Consider the following 25661-nt stretch of genomic DNA (forward strand, 5'->3'; position numbering starts at 1 on the left):
CTGCAGCTTTCCATTTTGCGCCCTCTGTCTAGCATCTAGTTTTAGATTTCTAAATGGATTACTAGGTTTACATCTGCAGACCAGCAGAGTCAAATTGAGTATGTAAAGTGTTTTTTTCTTTTCTAGCAGCAGCCTCCATCCACTACAACATTTGTGCTGAATCAAATAAATCAACTTCCGACCTTGGGATCTACAATTGTAATGACTAAAACACCACCTGCAACAACCAATAGGCAAACCATCACTTTGACAAAATTTATCCAGACTACGGCAAACACACGCCCTTCAGTCTCAGCACCAGCAGTACGAAATGCCTTGCCCCCTGCTCCTTCAAAAGACCAGGTTCAGTTGAAGGATTTACTGAAAAATAATAGTCTAAATGAACTCATGAAACTGAAACCACCTGCTAACATTGCTCAGCCAGTTGCGACTGCAGCTAGTAAGTTGTTTTCAGCTGTTTGAACGTCTGCTTTCACATACTGTTTTGTGTGTGTGTGTGTGTATGTGTGTGTTTCACAAGTGGTTTTGGGTGTTTTCATTATTTTTTCTGCGTGTGTGTCTTGAGTATATTTATGTGTACCTTATGCATAAAGTACCAGTGGAGGCTAGAAGAGGGTATCTGATTTCACTGGGAGTGAAGTTCTTGTGAGCTGCCTTGTGGGTGCTGGGAAATGAACCTTGGTCCTTTACAAGAGCAGTAAACTGTCTTAACTTCTGAGCTCTCTTTCTAGCTCTGTTTTCGGTTTGGTTTGGTTTTTGTTCTCCCACCCCATTCCCAAGATGGTTTCTCTTGTGTAGCCCTGGTTGTCCTGGAAGTCGGGCTATAGATGAGGCTGCCTCTGCCTTTTGAGTGCTGGGACTAAAAGTGTTTGCTACTACTACCCAGTTTAAGAATGTGGGTTTTTATAGTCTTTGAAACCTCTTTTGCTCATTGAATAAGTAACTACTGAGTGTATTTTGTCAGCTCCCTTTGAGGTGTTGCTGGGGGAAATCGTTGCCCTCCAGGAGCTTGTGTTGTACTGAAGAAAGATAGCGTATATGTTATATTTCTAAGAAGGGCTGGGGCTGTGAAGAGAAGTAAAAGGTGCATGGTAGGGCAGATGCAAACCTCTCACCCTGTCTGTGTCTGCCCTGTCTAGCAGCCCCTTTCTCTCCAGGGAGGGGCTAGTCTGGCTAGCAAATGCGTCTCCGGGATTCTCCTGTCACCACAATATCCAGGTTTTTTGTTTTTGAGAATTTCTTTGTGTAACAGCCCTGGCTATCCTGGAATTCACTTTGTAGATCAGCTGGCCTCGAACTCACAGAAATCCTTCTGCCTCTGCCTCCCGAGTGTTGGGATTAAAGGTGTGTGAAACCACCGCCCAGCAGATACTGTTTTTTTGAAATGAATAAACTGATGAATTTTTAAACTAAAGGAAAAGAATTTGAGACTTGTAAAATTTAATCCACTTCTCTTCCTGCAGCTGATGTCAGTAATGGTGCAGTAAAAAAAGAATCTTCTAATAAAGAAGTAGCAAGAATATGGATAAATGACATGAAAATGAGGAGTTTTTCCCCCACCATGGTGAGTTTTAAATAGTTAAATTACTTGGCTAAAATTACCTTAGAAATATCCTCAGAAAGCTTGTTGAGTGGACGTAGGCTAATTAATCACAAACACTTAGGCCTGAACTTGCATCTTCCCTGGGCCATGGTGTTCTTTTTTTTTTTTTTTTTTTTTTTTTTGTTTTTCGAGACAGGGTTTCTCTGTGGTTTTGGAGCCTGTCCTGGAACTAGCTCTTGTAGACCAGGCTGGTCTCGAACTCACAGAGATCCGCCTGCCTCTGCCTCCCGAGTGCTGGGATTAAAGGCGTGCGCCACCACCGCCCGGCGCCATGGTGTTCTTTGCAGGGTTGACATTTGACCTTTTTTGTTTGTTTGCCTTTTGTTTTTTGAGACAGGGTTTCTCTGTAGCTTTGGAGCCTGACCTGGAACTAGCTCTTGTAGATCAGGCTGGCCTCGAACTCACGGAGGATCCGCCTGCCTCTGCCTTCTGAGTGCTGGGTGGTGTGTGTCACCACTGCCCGGCTAGGGTTGACCATTTTTATTCATATGTTTGGTCAGGAAAAAAATGACAGCATGGAATTAGCCATAAACTTTTGATAACTTGGTGAAACCCAAATAAATAGCTGGGTAGGAGCTGTCTGACTGCAGAAGTGCTGTGTACCTAAGCTCAAGTTCATGAGACATGTTTCTGAATGATAGTATGTCTGTGCAATGAGTGTCTGAAAGGATTTTCCTTCATGAGTTCTCTTTCAGTAAACATATTATTTGGCACCATTTAGATTTAAGGAGCTGGTGTCTTGCTTACAGGCCAGTGAGCCAGGGCTTATATAAGACATGGCAGGAACTGGAAAGATAACTCAGAAGTTAAGAGCATTGGCTTTTCTTCCAGAGGATCTGGGTTCAATTCCAAGCATTCAGCATGGCAGCTCACAACTGACCGTAGCTCCAAGATCTGACCTCTTCATATAGACATACATGCAGACCAAACACCAATGCACATAAAATAAGATAAATAATTAAAAAAATAAAGAAGACATGAATTCTATGGAGGAGGTGAGGTTATAAACACACACTAGAGGAAGAAGTGCCTGGTAGTGGATGGGCAGGAAGAAAGGCAGGTGCATTGTAAATGGAGACTGCTCGTTCATTTCCCTTCAGCCCAGACCCAAATAATCACACAGAAACTATATCAATTCCAACATGGTTTGGACTCTTAGCTCAGGTTTCTTATTTTTTTTTAACTTATTTATTTATTTATGCAATATTCTGTCTGTGTGTATGCCTGCAGGCCAGAAGAGGGCACCAGACTCCATTACAGATGGTTGTGAGCCACCATGTGGTTGCTGGGAATTGAACTCAGGACCTTTGGAAGAGCAGGCAATCCTCTTAACCTTTGAGCCATTTCTCCAGCCTCAGATTTCTTATTAACTAACTCTTACACCTTAAATTAACCCATTTCTATTGATCAGTGTATCACCACAAGGCTGTGGCCTATTGGTAAGGTTCCATCCTCTGTCTTCTTTGGCAGCTACATGGTATCTCTTTGACTCTGCTTACTCTGTCTCTGTATCTCTGTTCGGATTTCCCAGCCTGGCTTTAACTCTGCTAAGCCATTGGCCAGAACAACTTTATTCATTATCCAATAAAGCAACCACATACACAGAAGGACATCCCACATGAGTGGATAGCGTGATTTGAGGAATATTTACAATGGGAAAGAAAACCTGTCAGAAATGTCATTTTTGTTAATATTTGTATATACTCGAAAGTCTTGGTTTTATAGATTGTGAATTGGAGTGTCCTACCTTTTGTTTTCATATTCCTTGTTCTTTCAAGTCCTGGATTGAAGAAGGAGGATGAGGTTGGAGAGAGATTGTGAGCATTGAGGGACAAAGTAATTCTAGATGGTAGCTGGGGGGAGTAGAGCCCTGTGATAACTCATTTGTGCGTCGGTTGCCATTATTGCCGTTCACCTTTGGATAGACAGGCAAGAACTGAGATTTTACAGAATACACAGTTGGCACCTTGTATTGGCAGATTGAAAAAAGGTCCCATAGACTCTGGCCCTTTGTCTCTAAACTTAAGATTCATTGTACTTTTGTGTTACAGAAAGTTCCTGTTGTTAAAGAGGAGGATGAACCAGAAGAAGAAGATGAGGAAGAAATGGGTCATGCAGAGACGTATGCAGAGTACATGCCAATAAAATGTATGTCTTTAGGTTTTGTCAAAATGAAAGACTTCGGTTTTCTTGATCTTAATCATCTCTTAAACAATTAAGATTTAGTATTATCACATCACACATAGTAAATGGGACTAGTAGTACGTATTTCTATATCAAGCTAAGTCTGAAACACAGGCCTGACTGCCTCTGCTCCCTGACTGTGGTGTGCTTTAAACTAGATTATTTCATCACCAGTCTCTAAATTGTATAGTTAGATCATTTTAGTCAAATGTGAATAGTATATTATAGTTAGTAACTTTTTTTTGTTTGTTTGTTTTTTGGTTTTTCGAGACAGGGTTTCTCTGTGGTTTTGGAGCCTGTCCTGGAACTAGCTCTTGTAGACCAGGCTGGTCTCGAAATATAGTTGGTAACTTTATATATAACTCAATGTGACTGGTTACTCTTAGGAAAAAATCATAAGACGAGCGCCTCCGCCAGTGCAAAGAAATCCAATTAGGTCAGATCAAACCAAATTAAAATGCCCATTGTTTTATTAAATACGGGGGCTGAGGGTATGGCGGGGAGACAGGTAAGCGGGGAGCACATGGAAACCTAGAACCACATGTTTCTCCTCTGGGAGTCCACTAAAATATCTTGTGGGAGTAGTCCTTACCCTCCCCCAGGGAGGGGATCAGGTCCTGGCTTGCTGGGATTTGGATTCCAGACCAATGCAACTCTCGGGCCAGGGGGTTGGGATGGATGCCAGGGATTGGGGTTAAGCTCAGTTACTATTTTCTCTGTAATAAGACTGATTTTATACTATCTTGTAATAAAAGTGGGAATATTACTAGAATGATTTAAATGAAACATTCTAAAATTTTTGTTTAGTAAAAATTGGCCTGCGTCACCCTGATGCAGTAGTGGAGACTAGCTCTTTGTCCAGTGTCACACCTCCTGATGTTTGGTACAAAACTTCCATCTCTGAAGAGACCATTGATAATGGCTGGCTCTCAGCGTTGCAGCTCGAGGCGGTTACCTACGCAGCCCAGGTAATTCTTAGTTACGTTGGATGGTTTATCTTGATATAAAGTAAAATGCAAAAAAAAAAATTTATTCATCAGCCAGGCAGTGGTGGGTGGTGCAAACCTTTAATCCCAGCACTCGGGAGGCATAGGCAGGTGGATCTCTGTGAATTCAACCAGGGCTACAGGAGATAGTTCTAGGACAGGCTCTAAAGCTACAGAGAAATCCTGCTTTGAAAAACCAATTAGTCAATCAATCAATCAATAAAATAAAGGGAGGAAGGAAGAGATCCACATGCTTAGCCTCCTGACTGTTGAGATTAAGGGTGTGTACCACAATACCTGGTTTGTTTTAGTATTTATATGTATGTATTTGTGTATCTTATGAATGTATTCCACATGTGTCAGGTAATGACAGAGGCCAGAAGAGGAAGTCTGATTTTTCCACACTTCAGCTAGAGTTATTTACAGGCAGTTTTGAGTCATTTGGCCTGGGTGCTGGGAATCAAATTTTAGGTCCTCTGGAAGAACACTTAGTGCCCTTACCCACTGAGCCATCTTTTCCACCCCCTTATAATACAGTTTTAGTAAAGGTAAGTTTTTCTTGCCCAAAAAACTTGGAAATAAAATTTTTGAAAAGTAATATATTAGACAGACAGTGGAGCTGCACACCTTTAATCTCTGCACCTGGGAGCCAGAGGGATGTGGATCTCTGAGTTCGAGGCCAGCCTGGTCTACAGAGTGTGTTCCAGGAGAGCCAGGGCTTTACAGAGAAACTCTGTCTCAAAGATTATATATTAGGAAAAGAGAAAGTATGGCATGGATCTTAAGAATGTCTTCTGGTGGAAATGACAAGTTATAACCCTAGAATTTTATGTGGAAATATTATTTTTTGGGAGCGGGTATTTTAATATGAAGACTTAATTTATTTTTTATCTAAGACTTCTACTTTTAAGAATCTGATGTATATGTAAGAATGTTTGTGCCAGGCGATGGTGGCGCACGCCTTTAATCCCAGCACTCGGGAGGTAGAGGCAGGTGGATCTCTGTGAGTTCGAGACCAGTCTGGTCTACAGAGCTAGTTCCAGGACAGGCTCCAAAGCCACAGAGAAACCCTGTCTCGAAAAACCAAAAAAGAAAAAAAAAAAAAAGAATGTTTCCTCATTTTTTTCCCTGCTGGAAAGACTTGAGTGCCCATACCATTAAGGTAGTAAATTGGCAGTCATGCACTGTGCAATACTATTAGTAATATAGTTTGTGAGTGGACTCACTCCAGTTATGCTTGAGATATTTTCTTTTTAACTCCATTACTGTAGGATAAGTAATGCTGCGAGTGGCCAACTGCCCCCATGGTTAAGTAATGTGTCAAAGTTGGCAAATTGTCAAGCAGGTATTTAAAGGAATAGTGAAGCCACCTTGCCAATTTCTTGTCTTTGATGCTAAGTGTATGGCAGGCTAGAGGGAAAGAGTGTAGTACTTATATAGAGAAGAGTATCCATGCTAGGGGTCACTCTTAGGTCGAATTGCTTGAAGGGGTAATGGTGACACATTTCCATGACTGTTTTGATTGGGTAGTAGCATGGGCCCCTTATCAGTTACTTTGATGAGAAAATGACACCCGTTCTTCCAACTTTTCCCTTTTTAGCAACATGAAACATTCCTCCCTAATGGAGATCGTGCTGGCTTCTTAATCGGTGATGGTGCTGGTGTGGGCAAAGGCCGGACGATAGCAGGGATCATATATGAGAACTATTTGTTGAGTAGAAAGAGAGCACTGTGGTAAGTTCCACCGTGTGGACTGAGGAGGCCTGGTTTTCTTTTAATATAGCACCTCAGGATAAGTTTGAGTGAGAGAGTGAGTGAGTGAGTGAGTGAGTGTATGTTCGTGTTTATATTGTGTCTATGTGACTGTTCCTAGTTCTTTTTTTTTTTTTTTTTCTGGTTTTTCGAGACAGGGTTTCTCTGTGGCTTTGGAGCCTGTCCTGGCACTAGCTCTTGTAGACCAGGCTGGTCTCGAACTCACAGAGATCCGCCTGCCTCTGCCTCCCGAGTGCTGGGATTAAAGGCGTGCGCCACCACCGCCCGGCCCTAGTTCTATAAAAAAAAAATGCAAATCAATTTTAATTTGGTTTATCTTTTTTTGACAGGTTTAGTGTATCAAATGACTTAAAATATGATGCTGAAAGAGATTTAAAGGATATTGGAGCAAAAAACATTTTGGTCCATTCATTAAATAAGGTATGGAAGCCTCCCTTTTCAATGGGACTATCAATCAAGATACACAGACTCATCTATGAAAATGAGACAACTGTTTTTTGTGATTTTTGTTCCAAGGACTCAGTGAGCTATTCCACACAACACATGCTAGGCCTTGGGTGTGTCTAATGGCAGACAAAGTGGGCATGGTCCCTGGTGTAATGGAGTTTGTTTTGTTGGTTTCCAGTGTTCTGTTTGTCTTGGTTTCTAGAGGTTCATCTGCCTGTCCATGTGCAGTGTGAAGAAGTAGTGTGCTTGTCACATTGTACAGCCTATAGATAACCGTTCGGACTGAGTTTAAGGACTTTGTGTTAGTATAGAAACAAGAAAGTGGGTATCTAGTTCTGAAACACATTTTAATGTGATTAGAATTTTTTTATTTTGTTTTCATTTGGTTTTTTTGGAGTTTCGAGACAGGGTTTCTTCTCTGTGTACCTTTGGAGCCTGTCCTGGTACTCTATGACTTTTTTGGTTAGGTTGTGTTTAGTTATGTTTTGAATGATTGCACTATAATACTAAAACATCTCGGTAAGATTTATTTCTGAGTAATGTAACAAACAAAGGAGCACATTACTGAAAATTCTGTGTTTGGGGGTTAGGTATGCTAGGTTAAGTGCTCTACCACTGAATCACACCCCTAGCTTACTTGCTAACACTTCTTCTCCTGCTGATAATCTTCTAGTCCTCAACTCAGTCATAGTCCTTTACTATGTATGATGAATACTATAGTATGATGAATGCACAGTAAGAATGTGTGGAGCAGTGCTGGAATTTCCATAGGAAAGCGGATTTGAAACTTGGTTGTGGCGTGGTTTTTTTTTTGTTTTTTTTTTTTTATCACATTTATGTATTATAAGCTTTATGTGTCTATATTTTTTTGGAGTCTGTCATGAACCTAAGTTGACTCATAAGTTTGAGGTAGGTCTTTCTGAGAGGAAGATATACTAATTAAATTCTTTTTTTCCTTTTTAGTTTAAATATGGAAAAATTTCTTCCAAGCACAATGGGAGTGTGAAAAAGGGTGTTATTTTTGCTACCTATTCTTCTCTTATTGGTGAAAGCCAGTCTGGTGGTAAATATAAGACCAGGTTAAAACAGCTTCTGCATTGGTGCGGTGATGACTTCGATGGAGTGGTATCCTTCAATAGAGATTGTGTTTATTTTTGATGGCATAAAAATTGTGTTTAGGCTGGGCAGTGTTAGGGCATGCCTAAGTCAGACAAATCTCTGAGGCTGTGTTAAAGAACAGCAAGGGCTACACAAAGAAACCCTGTGTTAAAAAATTAAAAAAAGAAAACAACGGGCTGGAGAGATAGCTCATGGGTTAAGAGCATTGCCTCTCTTCCTAGAGGTCCTGAGTTCAATTCCCAGCAACCACATGGTGGCTCACAACCATCTGTAATGGGGTCTTGTGCCCTCTTCTGGCCTGCAGGCATACACACAGACAGAATATTTATACATAATGAATAAATAAATATTTTTAAAAAAAAAAAGAAAAGAAAACAACAAGCCGGGCACTGGTGGCGCACGCCTTTAATCCCAGCTCTCAGGATGCAGAGGCAGGCGGATCTCTGTGAGTTCGAGGCCAGCCTGGTCTACAAGAGCTAGTTCCAGGACAGGAACCAAAAGCTACAGAGAAACCCTGTCTCGAAAATCAAAAAAAGAAAACAACAACCAAAAAAAAAAAAAAAAAAACAGTAGGATGGTGATGGTGCACACCTTTAGTCCCAGCCCTGGAGAGGCAGAAGCTGGTGGATCTCTGAGTTCAAGGACAACCTGATCTACAGAATGAGTTCCAGGATAGCCAAGGCTACACAAAATTATTTTTAAAAAATTATGTGTAAATAGACCTTTGGAAAATTTTTGACTAAGTGAATATTTTGGGATGGTCACTGTAATTGTTAAGAGTCCTCGGGGCCTGGAAAGTCAGTTCTTTTGTATGTGTCAGATGTCAGGAGCTCTGCATCCTCTTCCCCATGGAGTGCTTGAGAGACCAAGGAAGCAGAGCTCACTCATTTGTTCGTTGCATAGCTTCTGCTGTCCTGATGAAGAACCCCAAGTTCTGAAATACTATTTCAAGTTAGTTGCCAGTTTCACAATTCAGTGAAATTCTTGCTGTAGTGGATGTAGTGGAAAACTCCTGCCTTAGTGAATCTATTTCTGCATTCTTTTTTTTCTTTTCTCGTCTGTCTGTCTCTCTCTCTTTCTTTCTTCTGAAACTTGCTTTAGACCAGGCTGTCCTCGTACTACTCACAGAGATCCACCTGTCTCTGTCTCCAAATTAAAGGTGTACACCACCTCTGCCCAGCTCCATTCCTGCATTTTTTTACTCACTCATTCATTCATTTTGTTTTTTTGAGACAGGTTTCTCTGCGTTGCTTTTGAGCCTATCCTGGAACTAGCTCTTGTAGATCAGGCTGTCCTTAAAGACACAGGTCTGCCTGCTTCTGCCTCCCGAATGCTGGGATTAAAGGCGTGTGCCATCACCGCCTGGCCATTCCTGTATTCTTATAAGAAAAATTTTCACCTGAGTAAATCACTCATTGAGCACTTAACTCAGAAGCTGCAGGACAAGGGGAAAGAATAGAGATGAGGCCCAGAGAGATCTTGGGTTATGTGTGGAATCTTAGAGAAAATACCTGTAGGCGCCAGGGTCATAGACCACACTCTTGAATGGACAGTTCTGTTTTTGATACGTTCCTTAGCTCCTCCTTACAGATAGTGTTTGATGAATGTCACAAAGCAAAAAACCTCTGTCCTGTTGGTTCTTCAAAGCCAACCAAGACAGGGTTGGCCGTTTTAGAGCTTCAGAACAAGTTGCCAAAAGCCAGAGTTGTTTATGCCAGTGCCACTGGTGAGTACCCTATTTGATCAGAAAGATGAACAAATCGCTTTTGCAGCTATAATATGTCGGGTCTTTTCCAGGTGCTTCGGAACCACGGAACATGGCCTATATGAACCGTCTTGGAATTTGGGGTGAGGGAACTCCATTCAGAGAATTCAGTGATTTTATCCAAGCAGTGGAACGCAGGTAATAAGGCTGGTGGCACAGTGCTGCCAGAACCGTTGCTGTGTGGAAAGTGCTGTTTTGCTTATTGATAGTTACTGTGTGTTTTAATTTTGTTCAGAGGTGTTGGTGCCATGGAAATAGTTGCTATGGATATGAAGCTTAGAGGAATGTACATTGCGCGACAGCTGAGCTTTACTGGAGTGACCTTCAAAATAGAGGAAGTTCTTCTTTCTCAGAGTTATGTTAAAATGTATAACAAAGCAGTCAAGCTGGTGAGAAATCTTTTGTCAATATTTTTAATGTGCCTGATAATTTTTTAATGAGATTTATCTATTGAAACTTTTTCAACATAGAAGAATGTGTTTAAGCTGTGAAACAGCAGATAATGATCACAGTTGCTTATTTGATCAATATCCTTATTTTCCATGCTTTAATTTTTTATGATAATTCATAAAAGACATTTGATTCAGTTAAATCAAATTCACAGTTGCAATATAACCATGTTCTAAAATGACAGGTTTAGATAGTATACATTTATGTATAAACATCCTGAAAGTTTCCCAAGTGATTGCAGATTGTTTTAGTTGAAGGAGTCAGTTTTAGTTTTTTGGAGACAGGGTCTCACCGTGTCGTTGTGGCGGGCGTGGAACTTCTATGCTAAGTCTAGACCAGGCTGTCCTTGAACTCACAGTGATTCTCCAGCCTACTGAGTGATGGGACTAAAGGCATGCCTGGTTAAAGGGGCTACTTTTAAGTAATGTATTCAGATGTATATGTAACATGCGTTGCCTATGTATTTCCAGTGGGTCATTGCTAGAGAGAGATTTCAGCAAGCTGCAGATTTGATTGATGCTGAACAGAGAATGAAGAAATCTATGTGGGGTCAATTCTGGTCTGCTCACCAGAGGTTTTTTAAGTACCTGTGCATAGCATCCAAAGTGAAAAGGGTAGTTCAACTGGCTCGGGAGGAAATCAAGAATGGGAAGGTAAGTTGGAGAAAATCTAGTGTGGTCTGAGCTTGACCTTGTGGTCTTGAGTCTTTATCTAATGAGGCCTTCTACTGGGAATAGTCTTTTTGTTTGTTTCTTTGTTTTGTTTTTGTATTTTCTAGACAGGGTCTCACTATGTAGCTCTGGTTACACTTCCTCTATAGACCAAGCTGGCTTCGAACTCACAGAGATCTGTCTGTCTCCGCCTCCCGGGTGCTGGGATTAAAGATGCTTGTCACTATGCTCAGCTCTGGAATAGTCTTTTAAGTGGATGTTGCTAAAAATACTATTGCAGTAAGATTTTATTTTCATAATTTATGTTTTTGGTTTTGGTTTGAGACAGGATGTTTGCTCTTGTAGCTCAGAGATGTCTGGTATTTGATAGATCTTCTAGGCTGTCCTAAAAAACTCACAGCAATCTTCCTGCATCAGCATCCCAAGTCCTAGAATTGTCTAAGTATGTGCCACTATAAATAGATCCTTCAAAATAAATTCTAAGCCAGGCAGTGGTGGTACATACCTTTGATTCCATCACTTGGGAGGAAGAGCCAGGTGGATCTCTGTAAGCCTGAGGCCAACCTGATCTACAGAGTGAGTTCTAGGACATCCAGGACTACACAAATAAGCCCTGTCTCAAGAAATCAACAAAAAGTTCTAAAAATGCCAGTGTGTGTGTCTGTGTAGTCCTATCACATGAGAGATAGAAACTAGGGGCTCTGAAGAGCATAGTTTGAATTGGGCTACATGAGACTCAGACTACATTTGCACACACAGACACATGAATATTTGTATTTGTCGGTGTATATAAAAAATGCCTGTTCAGAAATTTCAGCAGAGTATAACAAATACACTATGTAATTTATTTAGCTGTGCTCTTTCCATTAATAACTATAAATATTGCCCTAAGCTTGCTTGCTTTTGGTTGATCTGCTCAAAACTTAGAGTTTCTGATGCATTATAGCACGCCTTTAATTCTAGCATTTGGGAGGCAGAGAGAGGAAATCTCTTGAGTTCAAGGATAGCCAGTGCTATAGAAAGAGAGAAAACAACAACAAAAATTATAAATTCCTTAAGGTCAGGAACATTTGTCATGTTCTGTAAATTGTGTTTCCTTTTTTTTTCTGGCTGGCAGGGAGACAGAACCCCTCTATGCAGCCTTGAAACTCTGTAGAACAGACTGGCCTCAAAATGTACAGAGATTCTCCTGACTCTGCATTCTGAGTGCTGAGATTAAATCAAGCGACATCAAACCTGGATTTCTCTCACTTTTTGACATAGCATACCTCAGAATAAATGACGCCTAAATTGCTTTAATGTAATGGGTCATTTTTTGAAGTCTTTCACTGGACATTTGACATATGCTGTAAGAAGGCATATGCTGTGAGAGGCTACAGCATGTTGTTTATTATTGTGTATTTTGTGTTTTCCAGTGTGTGGTAATTGGTCTGCAGTCTACAGGAGAAGCTAGAACTCTGGAAGCCTTGGAAGAGGGTGGAGGAGAACTAAATGATTTTGTTTCAACTGCCAAGTAATGTTTTTTAATTTCTTCTTGAAATTTCTTAAGATTGAAGAAAATGTATATTTCTCTTTAGCTATATCTAGTAAGATGTTTACAGGTACCACATGAAGTGTAAGATTCCCTGCTTTTTTCCTACAGAGGGGTATTGCAGTCACTCATTGAAAAACACTTTCCTGCTCCAGACAGGAAGAAACTTTATAGTTTGCTAGGAATTGATTTGACAGCTCCAAGTAACAACAGTTCACCAAGAGATAGTCCTTGTAAAGAAAACAAAATAAAGAAGCGGAAAGGTGAGTACTTTTCTTTAAATAGTTGATGTCAGGGCTGGAGAGATGGCTCAGAGGTTAAGGGCACTGGCTGTTCTTCCAGAGGTCTGGAGTTCAACTCCTAGCAATGACATGGTGGCTCACAACCATCTGTAATGAGATGTAGTGCCCTATTCTGTCATGCACACATACATGCAGACAGAGCACTGTATACCTAATAAAATAAATAAATTTAAAAAAATAGTTTATGGCAGTGCTGATGATCTGAGTTTGGAAGTAGTTGTTTGTGATTGAGCTCCTTCCATCCTTGAGTGGGAAGGGACTGCTTTCTCTGTTGCTCAGAGTCCTGGGTGAATATACAAGTGGTCCCACTTAATTTAATTAGCTGGACACTCTGCAGCAGTTAGGAAATTAGAACCTTTTCAGCTTTGTGGGAAGGTTAGGGTTGTTCTAAGTTCACTTAGTCTTTGTGTTGTCAGAGCTGCTAGTTAACAAACATGGAGTTTGCTAGTCAGTGCATCATCTCCCCCCCCCCCCCCCCCTTTTCTTGGCAGTTACTGGGTAATACTTTCCTCCTGCTTCAGTTTCTGGAGCAGCTGGGTTACAAGCATTATGTTCTCCTTGCTGGTTAAGGCTAAAGAGGCTTTGATTAGTATAGTTATTAAGTTTTAGGGATGTATTCACCCGTGTTTGTTAACTAGCTTATGATGATGTAAACTAGAATTTTTGTTTGGGTGCTTTCTTTGCTGTTTGACTTTCAGAAGTGAGTTGTGAATTTTGATATAAAGGCCATGATGCTTTCTGGGCACTGGGCTCTTGCCTTAACATACCCAGACAAAAACACCTGCAATGTTGTAGGCTCTAAGTAGTGTTTGACATTGTTTAATAATTTTAGACTTGACAAGATACTCATTCTTCCTATTTTTTTATTACATGTGCTTGTGGGTGCACATGTGCTACTGTGAATGTGGAGGTCAAGAGCACAAATTGAAGGGATTGATCACTTTTTTACCATATAGGTTTTGGGGTTCAACTCAGGTCATCGGGGTTGTTGACAAGCACTATCTGCTGACCCATTTCATTGGTCCTCACATTTGTAATACACCTGAACTGAGTGGGCTACTACTACCCCTTGCTTTTTAATTGAGTAGCACATGAAGTAATGGTATCCTACAATCAGTAGTGTGATAGAGTAGTTGACGTCTCCCTATGTGTCAATTAGGTTTTCTCTGGTTCATTAATAAGAGAACGTCTTAGTGTTTGGTTTTAGTTTTTGAGCATTCCCAATTTCTAAATATTAGGTAATTCAAACCAACCACTTACCTTTAAAAACGAAATTTTTATAAATCAGTACGTCTGTCCTCCCCTCTTCATTTCATTCAAGACAGGGTCTCATTATGCAGTCCTAATGCACCTAGAACTCACTCTGTAGTCTAGGCAAGCTCTGGACTCAACAGAGACTTCACTGTGTCTGCCTCCCAAATGCTGGGATTAGAGACTACTATACCTAGCTTATACATTAAAAATTTCTAGGTATTTCATGACTAGTTACTAATACCCTTCTCACAACTACTTAACAGTTATGACTGTTGCACTCTGTCTTGAGTTTTTATTTATTTTGTATGTTTGAGAATTTCATGCATGCATGTAATGTGGTTTGGTTCAGCCCCTCATTTTCTTTCCATCAGTTTTGAGTTTGTATTTATATATTTAGCTTCTTGTTGAGTAGCTGAACATAACTGGAGTTCTTGGTTCTTATGAGCATGCTTTGCTTATCAAATGTATATTCTTGCTGTCTGCAGTTCTCTTAGACTCAACTCATAATCTAAAGTCTGACACCATAGGTCTTTAGAAACATTGCATTTCCAACTGACTTTTATTTGGGGCTTGAGGGTAGGTGAAGAAATAACTCGAGAAGCCAAAAAAGCACGGAAAGTTGGTGGCCTTACTGGTAGCAGCTCTGATGACAGCGAAAGTGAGTCTGACGTCTCTGACAATGAAGAGAGTGACTATGAGAGCTCTAAGAACATGAGCTCTGGTGATGATGATGATTTCAACCCCTTCAGAGATGAGTCCAGTGAGGACAACGAGGACGGTGAGTTCACTCAACTGTTGCGACAACATAAGGGGACTTAGCTGCTGGGCCTTTATCTCCCAGCATTAGGGGTGCAGACAGGATTATCTATCTCTATGAGTTTTAGGTCAGCCTGAAACATAGTGAAGTGAGCTCCAGGCTAGCCAGAGTTACATAGTGAGACCTTGTCTCAAAAACAAACAAAAGATAAAATATTTTCTCCATGCGGGAGAGGTGGCTCAGTGGTTAAGAGAATCGGAGTTCAATTTCCAGCATCCTAAATTGGTAAATCATAATTTCCAGACCTCCAGCTCCAAGGACATTTGATTTCCATAGACATCTGCACTGTGTACACAAACCTACATACATTTACACACATACCCATCGTTAAAAAGAAAATAAATCAGCCTGGCAGTGGTGGCGCACACCTTTCATCTCAGTGCTTAGGAGACAAAGCCTGGTGGGTCTCTGTGAGACCAAGGCCAGCCTGGTTTGCAATGTGAGTTCCAGGACAGCCAAAGCTACCCAGAGAAATTCTCTGTCTTGAAAAACCAGTAATTAAATAAGTAAAATAGATCTTTGAAAAATAAATGAAACCCCTTCTCTATATTTGTGACCACGTAGGTTATAATCTTTGCTTAGTGTAGATTAAAGTTCGTTTGTCTTGTTGAGGTTTGAATGTGAGATAAGACAACTTTGTGCCTTTTTTTTTTCATTTTCGGTGGGAAGTAGAAGTTCTCACTGTGTAGCCCTAGATGATTTAGAACTGCATTCATTCCTTCATGTTAAGTTTTGGGGTTGAATTTTTCTGGGGCTCCCATTTTTCTGCCTCAGTATTCCTGCGTTTTGGGATAGTGGAATTACAAGCCTAGTGGAATATACTGAGTTTATGTGGGTTTATTTTGTGTGTATGAGCACACATGGTTTCTCTGTGTAGCCCTGGCTGTCCTGGAATTCTGTAGATCAGACTGGCCTTGATCAAACTCAGAAATCCACCTGCTTCTGCCTCCCAGAGTCCTAGGATTAAAGGTGTGCACCACCACTGCCCAATATTTGCTTATTTTTTTAACTTCAAAATGTAGAGGGGTAGCTCTCTGTGTGTTGAGTAAATGGATTGGGCACTGCTAGCTGACAGTACTTTGTGTCAGTTAACAGAAGGAAATTTGGGGCTTAGAAAGGTGGATCAAGCCAGGCCGTAGGGGTGCACGCCTTTAATCCCAGCACTCGGGAGGCAGAGGCAGGCGGATCTCTGTGAGTTCGAGACCAGCCTGTTCTACAAGAGCTAGTTCCAGGACAGGCTCCAAAACCACAGAGAAAATCCTGTCTCGAAAAAGACAAAACAAAAAAAAAAAGAAAAAGAAAAGAAAAAGAAAGGTGGATCGGCATTTGGAGCACTAGCTGCTTCTCCACAGGTCTTGAATTTAATTCCCACCAACCGTATGGTGGCTCACAACCTTCTGTAATGAGCTCTGTTGCCCTCTTCTGGCCTGGAGGCATACATGCAGACAGAACACTGTATACCTAATTAAAAAAAAAAAAAGTAAGTTCTTCCTATCAGGAGTCCATATTGTACTGAGAGGTGGTGGTGCACAACTTTAATTCCAGCTCTCTGGAGGCAGAGGTAGTAGCCAGATCTCTTGAGTTCTAGGCCAACCTGGTCTACAGAGCAAGTTCCAGGACAACCAGGGCTACACAAAGAAACCCCGTCTCAGAAAACAAAGGACTGTACTGTTCTATCAAATTGATACATATTTCTCTTACATTTCAGATCCTTGGTTAATTAGAAAAGACCACAAGAAGAACAAAGATAAGAAAAAGAAGAAAAGTATAGATCCAGATTCCATTCAAAGTGCCTTGTTAGCATCAGGTCTTGGTTCAAAGCGGCCCAGTTTCTCCTCTGCACCAGTCATCTCACCTGCTCCCAACAGTGCACCAGGTACTGTGCAGAACGTCCTACTTTAGAAATGTGCTATTATGGAAATCAGGTATAACAGTTTGACTGATTAACAAATGTTCTTTATCAGCTAACAGTAACACCAACAGTAACAATAGCCTTATAACGAGTCAAGATGCTGTGGAAAGGGCACAGCAGATGAAGAAAGACCTCCTTGATAAACTAGAAAAATTAGCTGAAGACCTCCCTCCTAACACCTTGGATGAACTTATTGATGAACTTGGTGGTCCTGAAAATGTGGCTGAGGTAAATAGATGTGGTTAGTGCTATGCTCTTTCCTGTTAGTATTTTCTTCTCTTTTTAAATCCTGTGACATGGATGTCCTGTTCTCTGGATACAACTTAGAACCTTGTTCTGTTTTGGTTCTCAGGGTATGACTACAGAAGGCCTGTCCTCAGTGCCTGAAGTTTGGCTTGAACCTGGTTCCTGTACTATTGTACAGCTTTTGTAATGTTGCCAGGGATCATTTTTTTATGTTGTAATGTTCTTTTGTCCCAGTACCAACTTGTGTCATCCATGTTTCATGCTCTTCTTAAAGCTCTGTGTTAATGCTTGCTTTTCAGATGACTGGCCGCAAGGGACGGGTGGTGAGCAATGACGATGGAAGCATATCTTATGAGTCAAGGTCTGAAGTTGATGTGCCCGTGGAAATTCTAAACATCACGGAGAAGCAGAGGTTTATGGATGGAAAAAAGGTATATTTTCCTGTGGTGCTTTTCAATAGAAGGCACCTGCCTAATATGTTCAGCTTTAGAAAGGTTTGCCCTCTATCCATCCACATCCATAGATTCTGTTATAAGGTTGTGGAACGGTCTGTTTTTGTTAGTAATTGTACTGATTATTTTACATGCTTTAGTGATTCTGTATGATGTGCATCTTGGTATTTAGGAGAACGATGGAACACACAAACCAGGTGAGATGGTGCACCTTGGAGTTAGAGGAAGGAGGATCAGAAGCTCAGTCTTCTTGGCTACAGTAGAGCAGGGGTTTTAATCTAGCCTGGCCTACATGAGGTCTTGTCTGAAAATTTAGAGAGATTTGAGAGATATATGGATACCTTAATCTGAATATAAAAGTAGTAAATCATTGTAGTGATTTCTTTGATCTCTTTCTTCCCTCCTTGCCTTTCTTCCTTCTTATATTAGTTACTTTTGCATAACTGCCATCTAAGAGTCTCTTAGGACTGAAAGTTAATCTTGGCTCATGATTTTATTCTTTTAACCTATTGTGAAAGGAAAGATACAATGGACAACTCAGCTCATGTTATGGCAGTGAATGGAAGTAGAAAGAAACACAGGGTTCAAGACAGGGCCCAAAGGATTTGTTCCCAGTAACTTCTTGTTTCAATTATGTTGCAGTGATCCTGCCAGATGAAGTGGTGAACGGATGCTTAAAAGAAATCCCACACTAGCTCAGAACAGAGATAGTTATTTATTTAGGGGTAAATTTACAAATCAGGATTCTCTGCCTGAATGGTGGATGGAGATCGAATCCAAACAATCCCAATGAGCAATTGGCGAAAAGGAGCAAGGGGAAGGAGAAAAAGGTGGCGAATACAGGTTCTATATAGTATAAGAGGCCATGCCCCAGTAGGTGGGTAATCACAAGTGGCTAGTCTTCCTACATACAGCACCTCCCCCTTTTATTTAAATAAGAGAGTTCTAAGCCTAATACAAAATTATATACAATAAAAACAAATATCCTATTCTAACTAGCTTAAGTTTTGTATAATAAATAACTTGGCCAAGTCATGAGAGGAAAATAACTACAATTATCTAGTCTTCAACCCCATTGAAGATCGAAGAGGGAAATAATATTACTTGAGTAAGTAGGAAGTGCAGTCAAGCACGTTCAATAAATGACAGGGACAACTGGCTATCTGGGCAATCACCCAAAGTCTCATTTGCAATGTTGAAGCAACCAACTTTGGCTAAGGCCTACAAGAACTAATAGACCATTTTTTTGGTTTTTGGTTTTTCGAGACAGGGTTTCTCTGTAGCTTTGGAGCCTGTCCTGGAACTAGCTCTGTAGACCAGGCTGGCCTTGAACTCACAAAGATCCACCTATCTCTGCCTCCCGAGTGCTGGGATTAAAGGCCTGCGCCACCACCGCCCAGCTCTAATAGACCATTTTCATAGGCAAGAAAAAATTTCAAAACCGTATTACCCTGTCTTGGCATGATTTGACAGTCTTGTTTATCCATTTCTGATACTATATATCTTGTCAGTGGTTGAGGCATGGACACTTTTTTTGCCCAAAGGCCAGTTTTTGCCAAGAAGAAAACAAGCTCCAAGTGGATTGTCTTCTGTGCTCAACATTCTCTCAGAATAGATCGGTGCTGTCAGGAGTACTTGTGTCTCACTTCAACAGAACTCTAAGTTATTTAAATGTCATTTTCTACAGCTCTTTGAAGTGGTTGAAGATTATCTATGCAGAGTATAATCTCCATGTATCTAAAGAACCTGATTAGTCTAAGTATGACAAACATAACTGATTATTATCTATAATTTTTAATACCCATATAACTTAAAGACTAAGACAATAAACAGCTGTGCAATAAATGAAGACAATGACCTCCAGATGTAAACAATGTATAAGTATCTAGATCAGAGGTAAAAATGTATAATGCAATATGGTAAATACATATTAATATATAAAAATGTTTTTTTTTTAAGATTTATTTATTATGTATACAACATTCTGCCTCCATGTATACCTGCGTGCCAGAAGAGGGGGCCATATCTCATTACAGATGATTGTGAGCCACCATGTGGTTGCTGGGAATTGAACTCAGAACCTCTGGAAGAGCATCCAGTGCTCTTAACCACTGAGCCATCTCTCCAGCCCCTATAAAAATGTTTTAAACAGGTAGAAGCATGCATGCGCACAATTTTCAATATAATTTAACTTTGTGTCTGTATACAAGAACCTACACCAATGTAATTGTCTATAAGTAATAACTCACAAGTATTCACTCTATTACTCACTATTATTATTAGTGTGATTAAGCTCATACCAATCTATTATCCTATCCAATTTCCCCCCTGAGCTTATAAAACGTTCCTCCCCACATCTCTAACCCTATACCAATCATAATCAAACCCTAAATGATGTCTCTAACCCTGAGGACAAACTTTTTTGGGAGGGAGGACGTCGTCTTCTAGAATTTCTTCCAGCTGTCTTGGGGGCGACATGCATTCTACGGGATCCTATGAAAGTAAAATGATGGTTAGGTTTCAAGATTAATATCTGGTATGATTGAAAATAGTCTGAGTATTTTGTGGAGGTCTGGCCAGAATGTTGTAAAAAATGTACACTTGGAAACTTCAAAGATTACTGCAGGAAAATTCATTGTTCATTGTGGAAAACTTAAGCATTATTTATATAGACATATATAGTCAATGAAAGGTACGATAAAGACAAAAATAGATATTAAGAAAAGCAAAATTTTTTTCTAAATTCTTTTTTCTTTCTGTCCCATGCCAGACAGCTCTTGACATGAGACAGAAACTCCGGATCTTTCTTTTAACAACATGCTTGGATTTAAAGAAGGACAGAGCCGTTGTCCAACTCCAAAACCAGCTCTATATGTTCATAAATATAAATACATACATACACATATATACATTTATAAAAATGTTTGTTTGTTTATTTATTTATTTATCTTTCGAGGCAGGGTTTCTCCGTACCTTTTTGGTTCCTGTCCTGGAACTAGTTCTTGTAGACCAGGCTGGCCTCGAACTTACAGAGATCCGCCTGCCTCTGCCTCCCAAGTTCTGGGATTAAAGGCGTGTGCCACCACTGCCCGGCCAAAAAAAATGTATATTTTTAAATGCTTGTTCTTACAAATCATATTTGCTTTTCTTTTTCTTTTAATATTTATTTATTTATTATGTATACAATATTCTGTCTGTGTGTATGCCTGCAGGCCAGAAGAGAGCACCAGACCTCATTATAGATGGTTGTGAGCCACCATGTGGTTGCTGGGAATTGAACTCAGGACCTTTGGAAGAGCAGGCAATGCTCTTAACCGCTGAGCCATCTCTCCAGCCCCATATTTGCTTTTCTTTATTTTTATTGGGTAGTTATTTTTCCATCTGTCAGTATTCAGACATCCAGGGGCTCTTGAATTTTTGAAGATGAGTGTTTTCCTGCAAAGACCTGAACAGAACTCTGCCCCCATCCTATATGCTTTTCTTACCACCTGTATGGTTATCATCATTGTGGATGAGCTGTCTGTCATTTCTCCTTTCCAAGAGGTTTCTCACCATCTTCAAAACAAACCTTTTTTTTTTTTTTTTTTTTTTTTTTTTCGGTTTTTCGAGACAGGGCTTCTCTGTAGCTTTGGAGACTGTCCTGGAACTCCCTCTGTAGACCAGGCTGGCCTCGAACTCACAGAGATCCGCCTGCCTCTGCCTCCCAAGTGCTGGGATTAAAGGTGTGTGCCACCACCGCCTGGCAAAACAAATCTTTATTAATTTTGATGGTATCCACAATTTTTCTTCTCCTGTGGAAACAAGAGCAAAACCCCTTCCCCAACGCAGCACATCTTCTGGCTTCCATTGTGAGGTCAGCACATCCTTAAAATAAACCGGTTGATTTAATTCAGCAGACTTTTCCATTATTTAATGTCTTTCTACTGCTGTTGTCCCTTTCTCATTAGCGTTATGAAAATTCAAGGTTAATAAAGCATTATTATTTCTGGGGGCATTTTCCACCCCTTTTTGTTTATTTAACATATTCTTTATAGTTTGATTTGATCTTTCTGTAACTTCTTGACCTGTAGGATTGTATGGTATACCTGTAACATGTTTAATATTATAATAAGAAAAAAAACGTTTCATTTTCCTAGAGGCATGTTCTGGACCATTACCTATCTTATTTGTGCAGGTATACCCATGATGGCCATAACTTCTAATAGTTGTGTGATTACTGAATCAACCTTTTCTGAACTTAAAGCAGTTGCCCACTGAAAGCCTGAATAAGTGTCAATGGTGTGGTGTACATATTTTTAATGTTCCAAATTCTGCAAAGTGGAACACATCCATCTGCCAGATCTCATTCATTTGAATACCCTTTGGGTTAGTCCCTGCAGGTAGCGGTGTTTGGTTATAGAAAGAACAAGTAGGGCATCTCTTTACAATCTCCTTAGCTTGTTGCCATGTAATAGAAAACTCTTTCTTTAAACCTTTGGTATTGATGTGATGTTTTTTATCAAATTTGAGGCCTTTGACCAATTATTCAAACCATGAGTCTGTAAGGGCCATTCCTATTCAAACCACCACAGTTGTTAAATCATATTTTTAAAAAGTTATTACATTAATTTACTGTGTGAGTGTGTATGTAGACTGACATCCTATGGCATTTGTATGGAGGTCAAGGGATAACTGATGGGAGTCAGTTCTCTAACTCTGCCATGTTGGGTCCTGGGGATTGAATTCAGGTTATAAGACTCTGTAGAAGTTGCTTTTACCTACTTATGGCTTAAACAAGATGTTACTTCTTTTATGTATGTCTTAGGATTTCTATTGCTGTAAAGAGACACCCTGACCATGGCAACTCTTTCCTTTTCTTATTTTTTGGAGCCTGTCCAGGAACTCTCTCTGACAACCAGTCTGGCCTTGAATTCCCAGAGATCCACCTACCTCTGCCTCCCAAGTACTGGGATTAAAGGCGAGTGCCACCACTGCCAGGCCTGCCACATCTCTTATAGAGGAGAACATTTAATTGAGTGGCAGGTTTAGTTCATCATGGTGAGGAGCATGGCAGCACGCAGGCAGACATGGAGAAGTATTGGAGAGATAGTTTCTGTTCCACCAGTGGCTCCCAAATAAACACATTGAGGCTTATATTAATTATAAATACTCAGTCAATAGGTTAGACTTGTTACTACTAGCTAACTCTTACATTTAAATTAACCCATGTTTCTTATCTACACTCTGCCATGTGGCTTCGTACCTTTTCTCAGGAAGTATGGCATGTCCATCTTGCTTCTCCCTGCATCTGCCAGCAACTTCTGACTGCCCCTTTCCCCAGCATTTTCAGTTTGGTTCTCTTGTCTAAACTTAATCTAGTCAGCAATTGGCCAGTCAGCTTGTTTATTAAACCAATCTCAGCGACAAATCTTCACAATATACAAAGGAACTATTCCACAGCAAGGTAGCTGAGATTACTATATCTTGCAGGCAGCAGGAAATGTTTGTGACACTGAGCAAAGGTTAAGAAAAGAGGCCTCAGCCGGGTGGTGGTGGCGCACGCCTTTAATCCCAGCACTCGGGAGGCAGAGGCAGGCGGATCTCTGTGAGTTCAAGACCAGCCTGGTCTACAAGAGCTAGTTCCAGGACAGGCTCCAAAACCACAGAGAAACCCTGTCTCAAAAAACCAAAAAAAAGGGCTGGAGAGATGGCTCAGTGGTTAAGAGCATTGCCTGCTCTTCCAAAGGTCCTGAGTTCAATTCCCGGCAACCACATGGTGGCTCACAACCATCTGGAATGAGGTCTGGTGCCCTCTTCTGGCCTGCAGACATACGCACAGATAGAATATTGTATACATAATAAATAAATAAATATTAAAAAAAAAACCAAAAAAAAAAAAAAAGAAAAGAGGCCTCAAAGCTCACCTCCACAATAACACACTTCTTTAACAACAAGGCCACACCTCCCAATAGTGCTATGTCCTATGAGCTTATAGGGGTCAGTTTTATCAAACTACCTCATTCCACTCCCGGGCCCTCATAAGCCAGTAATAATAACCGTAATGGCCCAATTTTTCTTCACTATGCTCCCTTCCTTACATTTTGGAACGGGAGTGTATATCCTGTGTCATTTTATGTTGGAAGTATGTGATCTAGTTTGGTTTTTTGGGGGAGGGGGTTGCAGTTAAGAGATTATGTGAATCTCAGAGACGTTGAACTTTTGACTTTTAAACATTGTACAGACTATGATAGACTTTGGGGACTTGTGAAGTTGAATTAGATGTATCTGTCTTACATACATTGATACTGTTAAAAGCTTGTGGGGGGCTGGGAGTGGATTGTGGTAGTTTGAATGTAATTGGCCCCCATAAATTTGTAGAGAATGGCACTATTAGCGGGTGTGACTTTGTTGGAGTAGATATGGCCTTGCTAGAGGAAGTGTATCACTGTGGGGGTGGGCTTTGTGTTCTCCTATGCTCAGGAAACTGGCCAGCGTCTCATTTGACTTCCTGTTACCTGTAAGATATAGGACTCTCAGCTACTTCTCCAGCACCATGTCTCCCTGCACATCACCATGCTCTTTACCATGATGATAATGGGCTGAACCTCTGAAATTTGTAAGTGAGCCTCCCCAGTTAAAATCTTCCTTATAGAAGTTGCTGTGGTCATGGTGTCTCCTCACAACAGTAGAAACCCTAAGACAATATACATTTATTTATGTGTTGTCTAAGAGTGTTGAAGCATATGCCTGTAATTTTAGAACTTTTGAGACTGAGGCAGGCGGATCCTGAGCTAGCTTTGTCTACAATAAGAGACTTGTTCTAAAAAAAAAAAAATTTTTTTTAAATATTTATTTATTTATTATGCATATAATATTCTGTCTGTGTGTATGTCTGCAGGCCAGAAGAGGGCACCAGACCTCATTACAGATGGTTGGGAGCCACCATGTGGTTGCCGGGAATTGAACTCAGGACCTCTGGAAGAGCAGACACTGCTCTTAACCACTGAGCCATCTCTCCAGCCCCTTTTTTGGTTTTTCAAGACGGGGTTTCTACTAGCTCTTGTAGACCAGGCTGGCCTTGAACTCACAGGGATCCGCCTGCCTCTGCCTCCCAAGTGCTGGGATTAAAGGCTCAAAAAAATTTTTTTAAAGGAGAAAAAGAAATTAATGCATTGCTCTGATTTTCCCTACCACTCATCTTTTCCCTCCTTCGCCCTCTACTTTTTTCCCTGAGACAGAACTTGCTCTTCTGCCTAGGCTGCTCTCCATTTTCTCTAGTTTCTAGTTTCAAGTGATCCTCCTGCCTCTGCCTCTGGAGTAGATCAGACTTCTACTGTCCTTGATTATTTTGAGTCTGGGTCCTGCTGTGTAGCCCAGGATGGCTTTGGACTCATTTTTGCCCTGCCTCAGGCTCCTGCATACTAGGATTACAGGTGTGCACCATTCTACCTACACCCTTCACGTCCTGGGATTTAAACTGAGCCCCTCATGCTTGTTGGGGAAGCGCTCCACCTCTGAGCTCCATCCGGAGCATTTTCCCCTTAGGTTACAATTGCTAGCGACAATAAGGCCTTCCTTTATGCATCAGACACTGGGAAATCTTTGGGACACACTGCCCTGTCTTGTACTTCAAATAACATTTCTTGAACGTTGTATCTACCATCTATGCCTTACTGACTGCAGCTTGCCTGTGTGTACGTATTTAGTATTAAGGGAGATCAGGGCAGCTAATCTTGATGCCACACCGACATCAGGGCATCTTGCTACTTTGAAAAGAGAGTAGAGTACATACTGGTGGCCATCACTATGCACCAAAGAAGTTTTCTAGGCACTCACCCTGCCTATCTTTGCTCAGAGGTGATTATATATATATATATATATATATATTTTTTTTTTTTACCTTTTCAATTTGATATAGAATATTGCTATTATCTCAGAAGCTGCCAGCTCAGGTATTTCATTACAAGCAGATCGGAGAGCTGAAAATCAAAGGCGAAGAGTTCACATGACTTTGGAGTTACCCTGGAGTGCTGATAGGGCGATTCAGCAATTTGGTAAGTGTCTCTACTGGATGTCTCTGAGAGGAAAGGTGTTTCTGGAGGCATGCTTACATGTCTGTATGAGACATCATAAGCCTGTGGAACTCTCAGATCCTACGTTGGAAGTGTGT

General features: G+C 40.7%; 1 protein-coding gene across 6 annotated transcripts in view; it reads left to right on the forward strand.

Moving 5' to 3' along the window:
* Sbno1 (strawberry notch homolog 1) overlaps positions 1 to 25661 on the forward strand; it is a 58789-nt gene that overhangs the window by 15398 nt on the left and 17730 nt on the right. For 4 of the 6 annotated variants that reach the window (XM_041646935.1, XM_041646940.1, XM_041646925.1 and 1 more), the window contains 18 exons: positions 127 to 439; positions 1464 to 1564; positions 3655 to 3751; positions 4595 to 4755; positions 6374 to 6507; positions 6876 to 6966; positions 7957 to 8118; positions 9703 to 9838; positions 9910 to 10015; positions 10113 to 10266; positions 10798 to 10980; positions 12414 to 12511; positions 12641 to 12792; positions 14666 to 14863; positions 16611 to 16778; positions 16867 to 17042; positions 17360 to 17491; positions 25410 to 25545. In XM_041646935.1, the coding sequence (XP_041502869.1) occupies positions 127 to 439; positions 1464 to 1564; positions 3655 to 3751; positions 4595 to 4755; positions 6374 to 6507; positions 6876 to 6966; positions 7957 to 8118; positions 9703 to 9838; positions 9910 to 10015; positions 10113 to 10266; positions 10798 to 10980; positions 12414 to 12511; positions 12641 to 12792; positions 14666 to 14863; positions 16611 to 16778; positions 16867 to 17042; positions 17360 to 17491; positions 25410 to 25545 (2698 nt within the window). The remainder of the gene's footprint in view (positions 1 to 126; positions 440 to 1463; positions 1565 to 3654; positions 3752 to 4594; positions 4756 to 6373; positions 6508 to 6875; positions 6967 to 7956; positions 8119 to 9702; positions 9839 to 9909; positions 10016 to 10112; positions 10267 to 10797; positions 10981 to 12413; positions 12512 to 12640; positions 12793 to 14665; positions 14864 to 16610; positions 16779 to 16866; positions 17043 to 17359; positions 17492 to 25409; positions 25546 to 25661) is intronic. The other 2 variants (XM_041646945.1, XM_041646959.1) reach the window with 1 other exon arrangement.

This window comes from Microtus oregoni, unplaced genomic scaffold, assembly GCF_018167655.1.
Source record: "Microtus oregoni isolate MIOR12 unplaced genomic scaffold, Mior012 000003F_ref0000135, whole genome shotgun sequence".
Taxonomy (NCBI): domain Eukaryota; kingdom Metazoa; phylum Chordata; class Mammalia; order Rodentia; family Cricetidae; genus Microtus; species Microtus oregoni.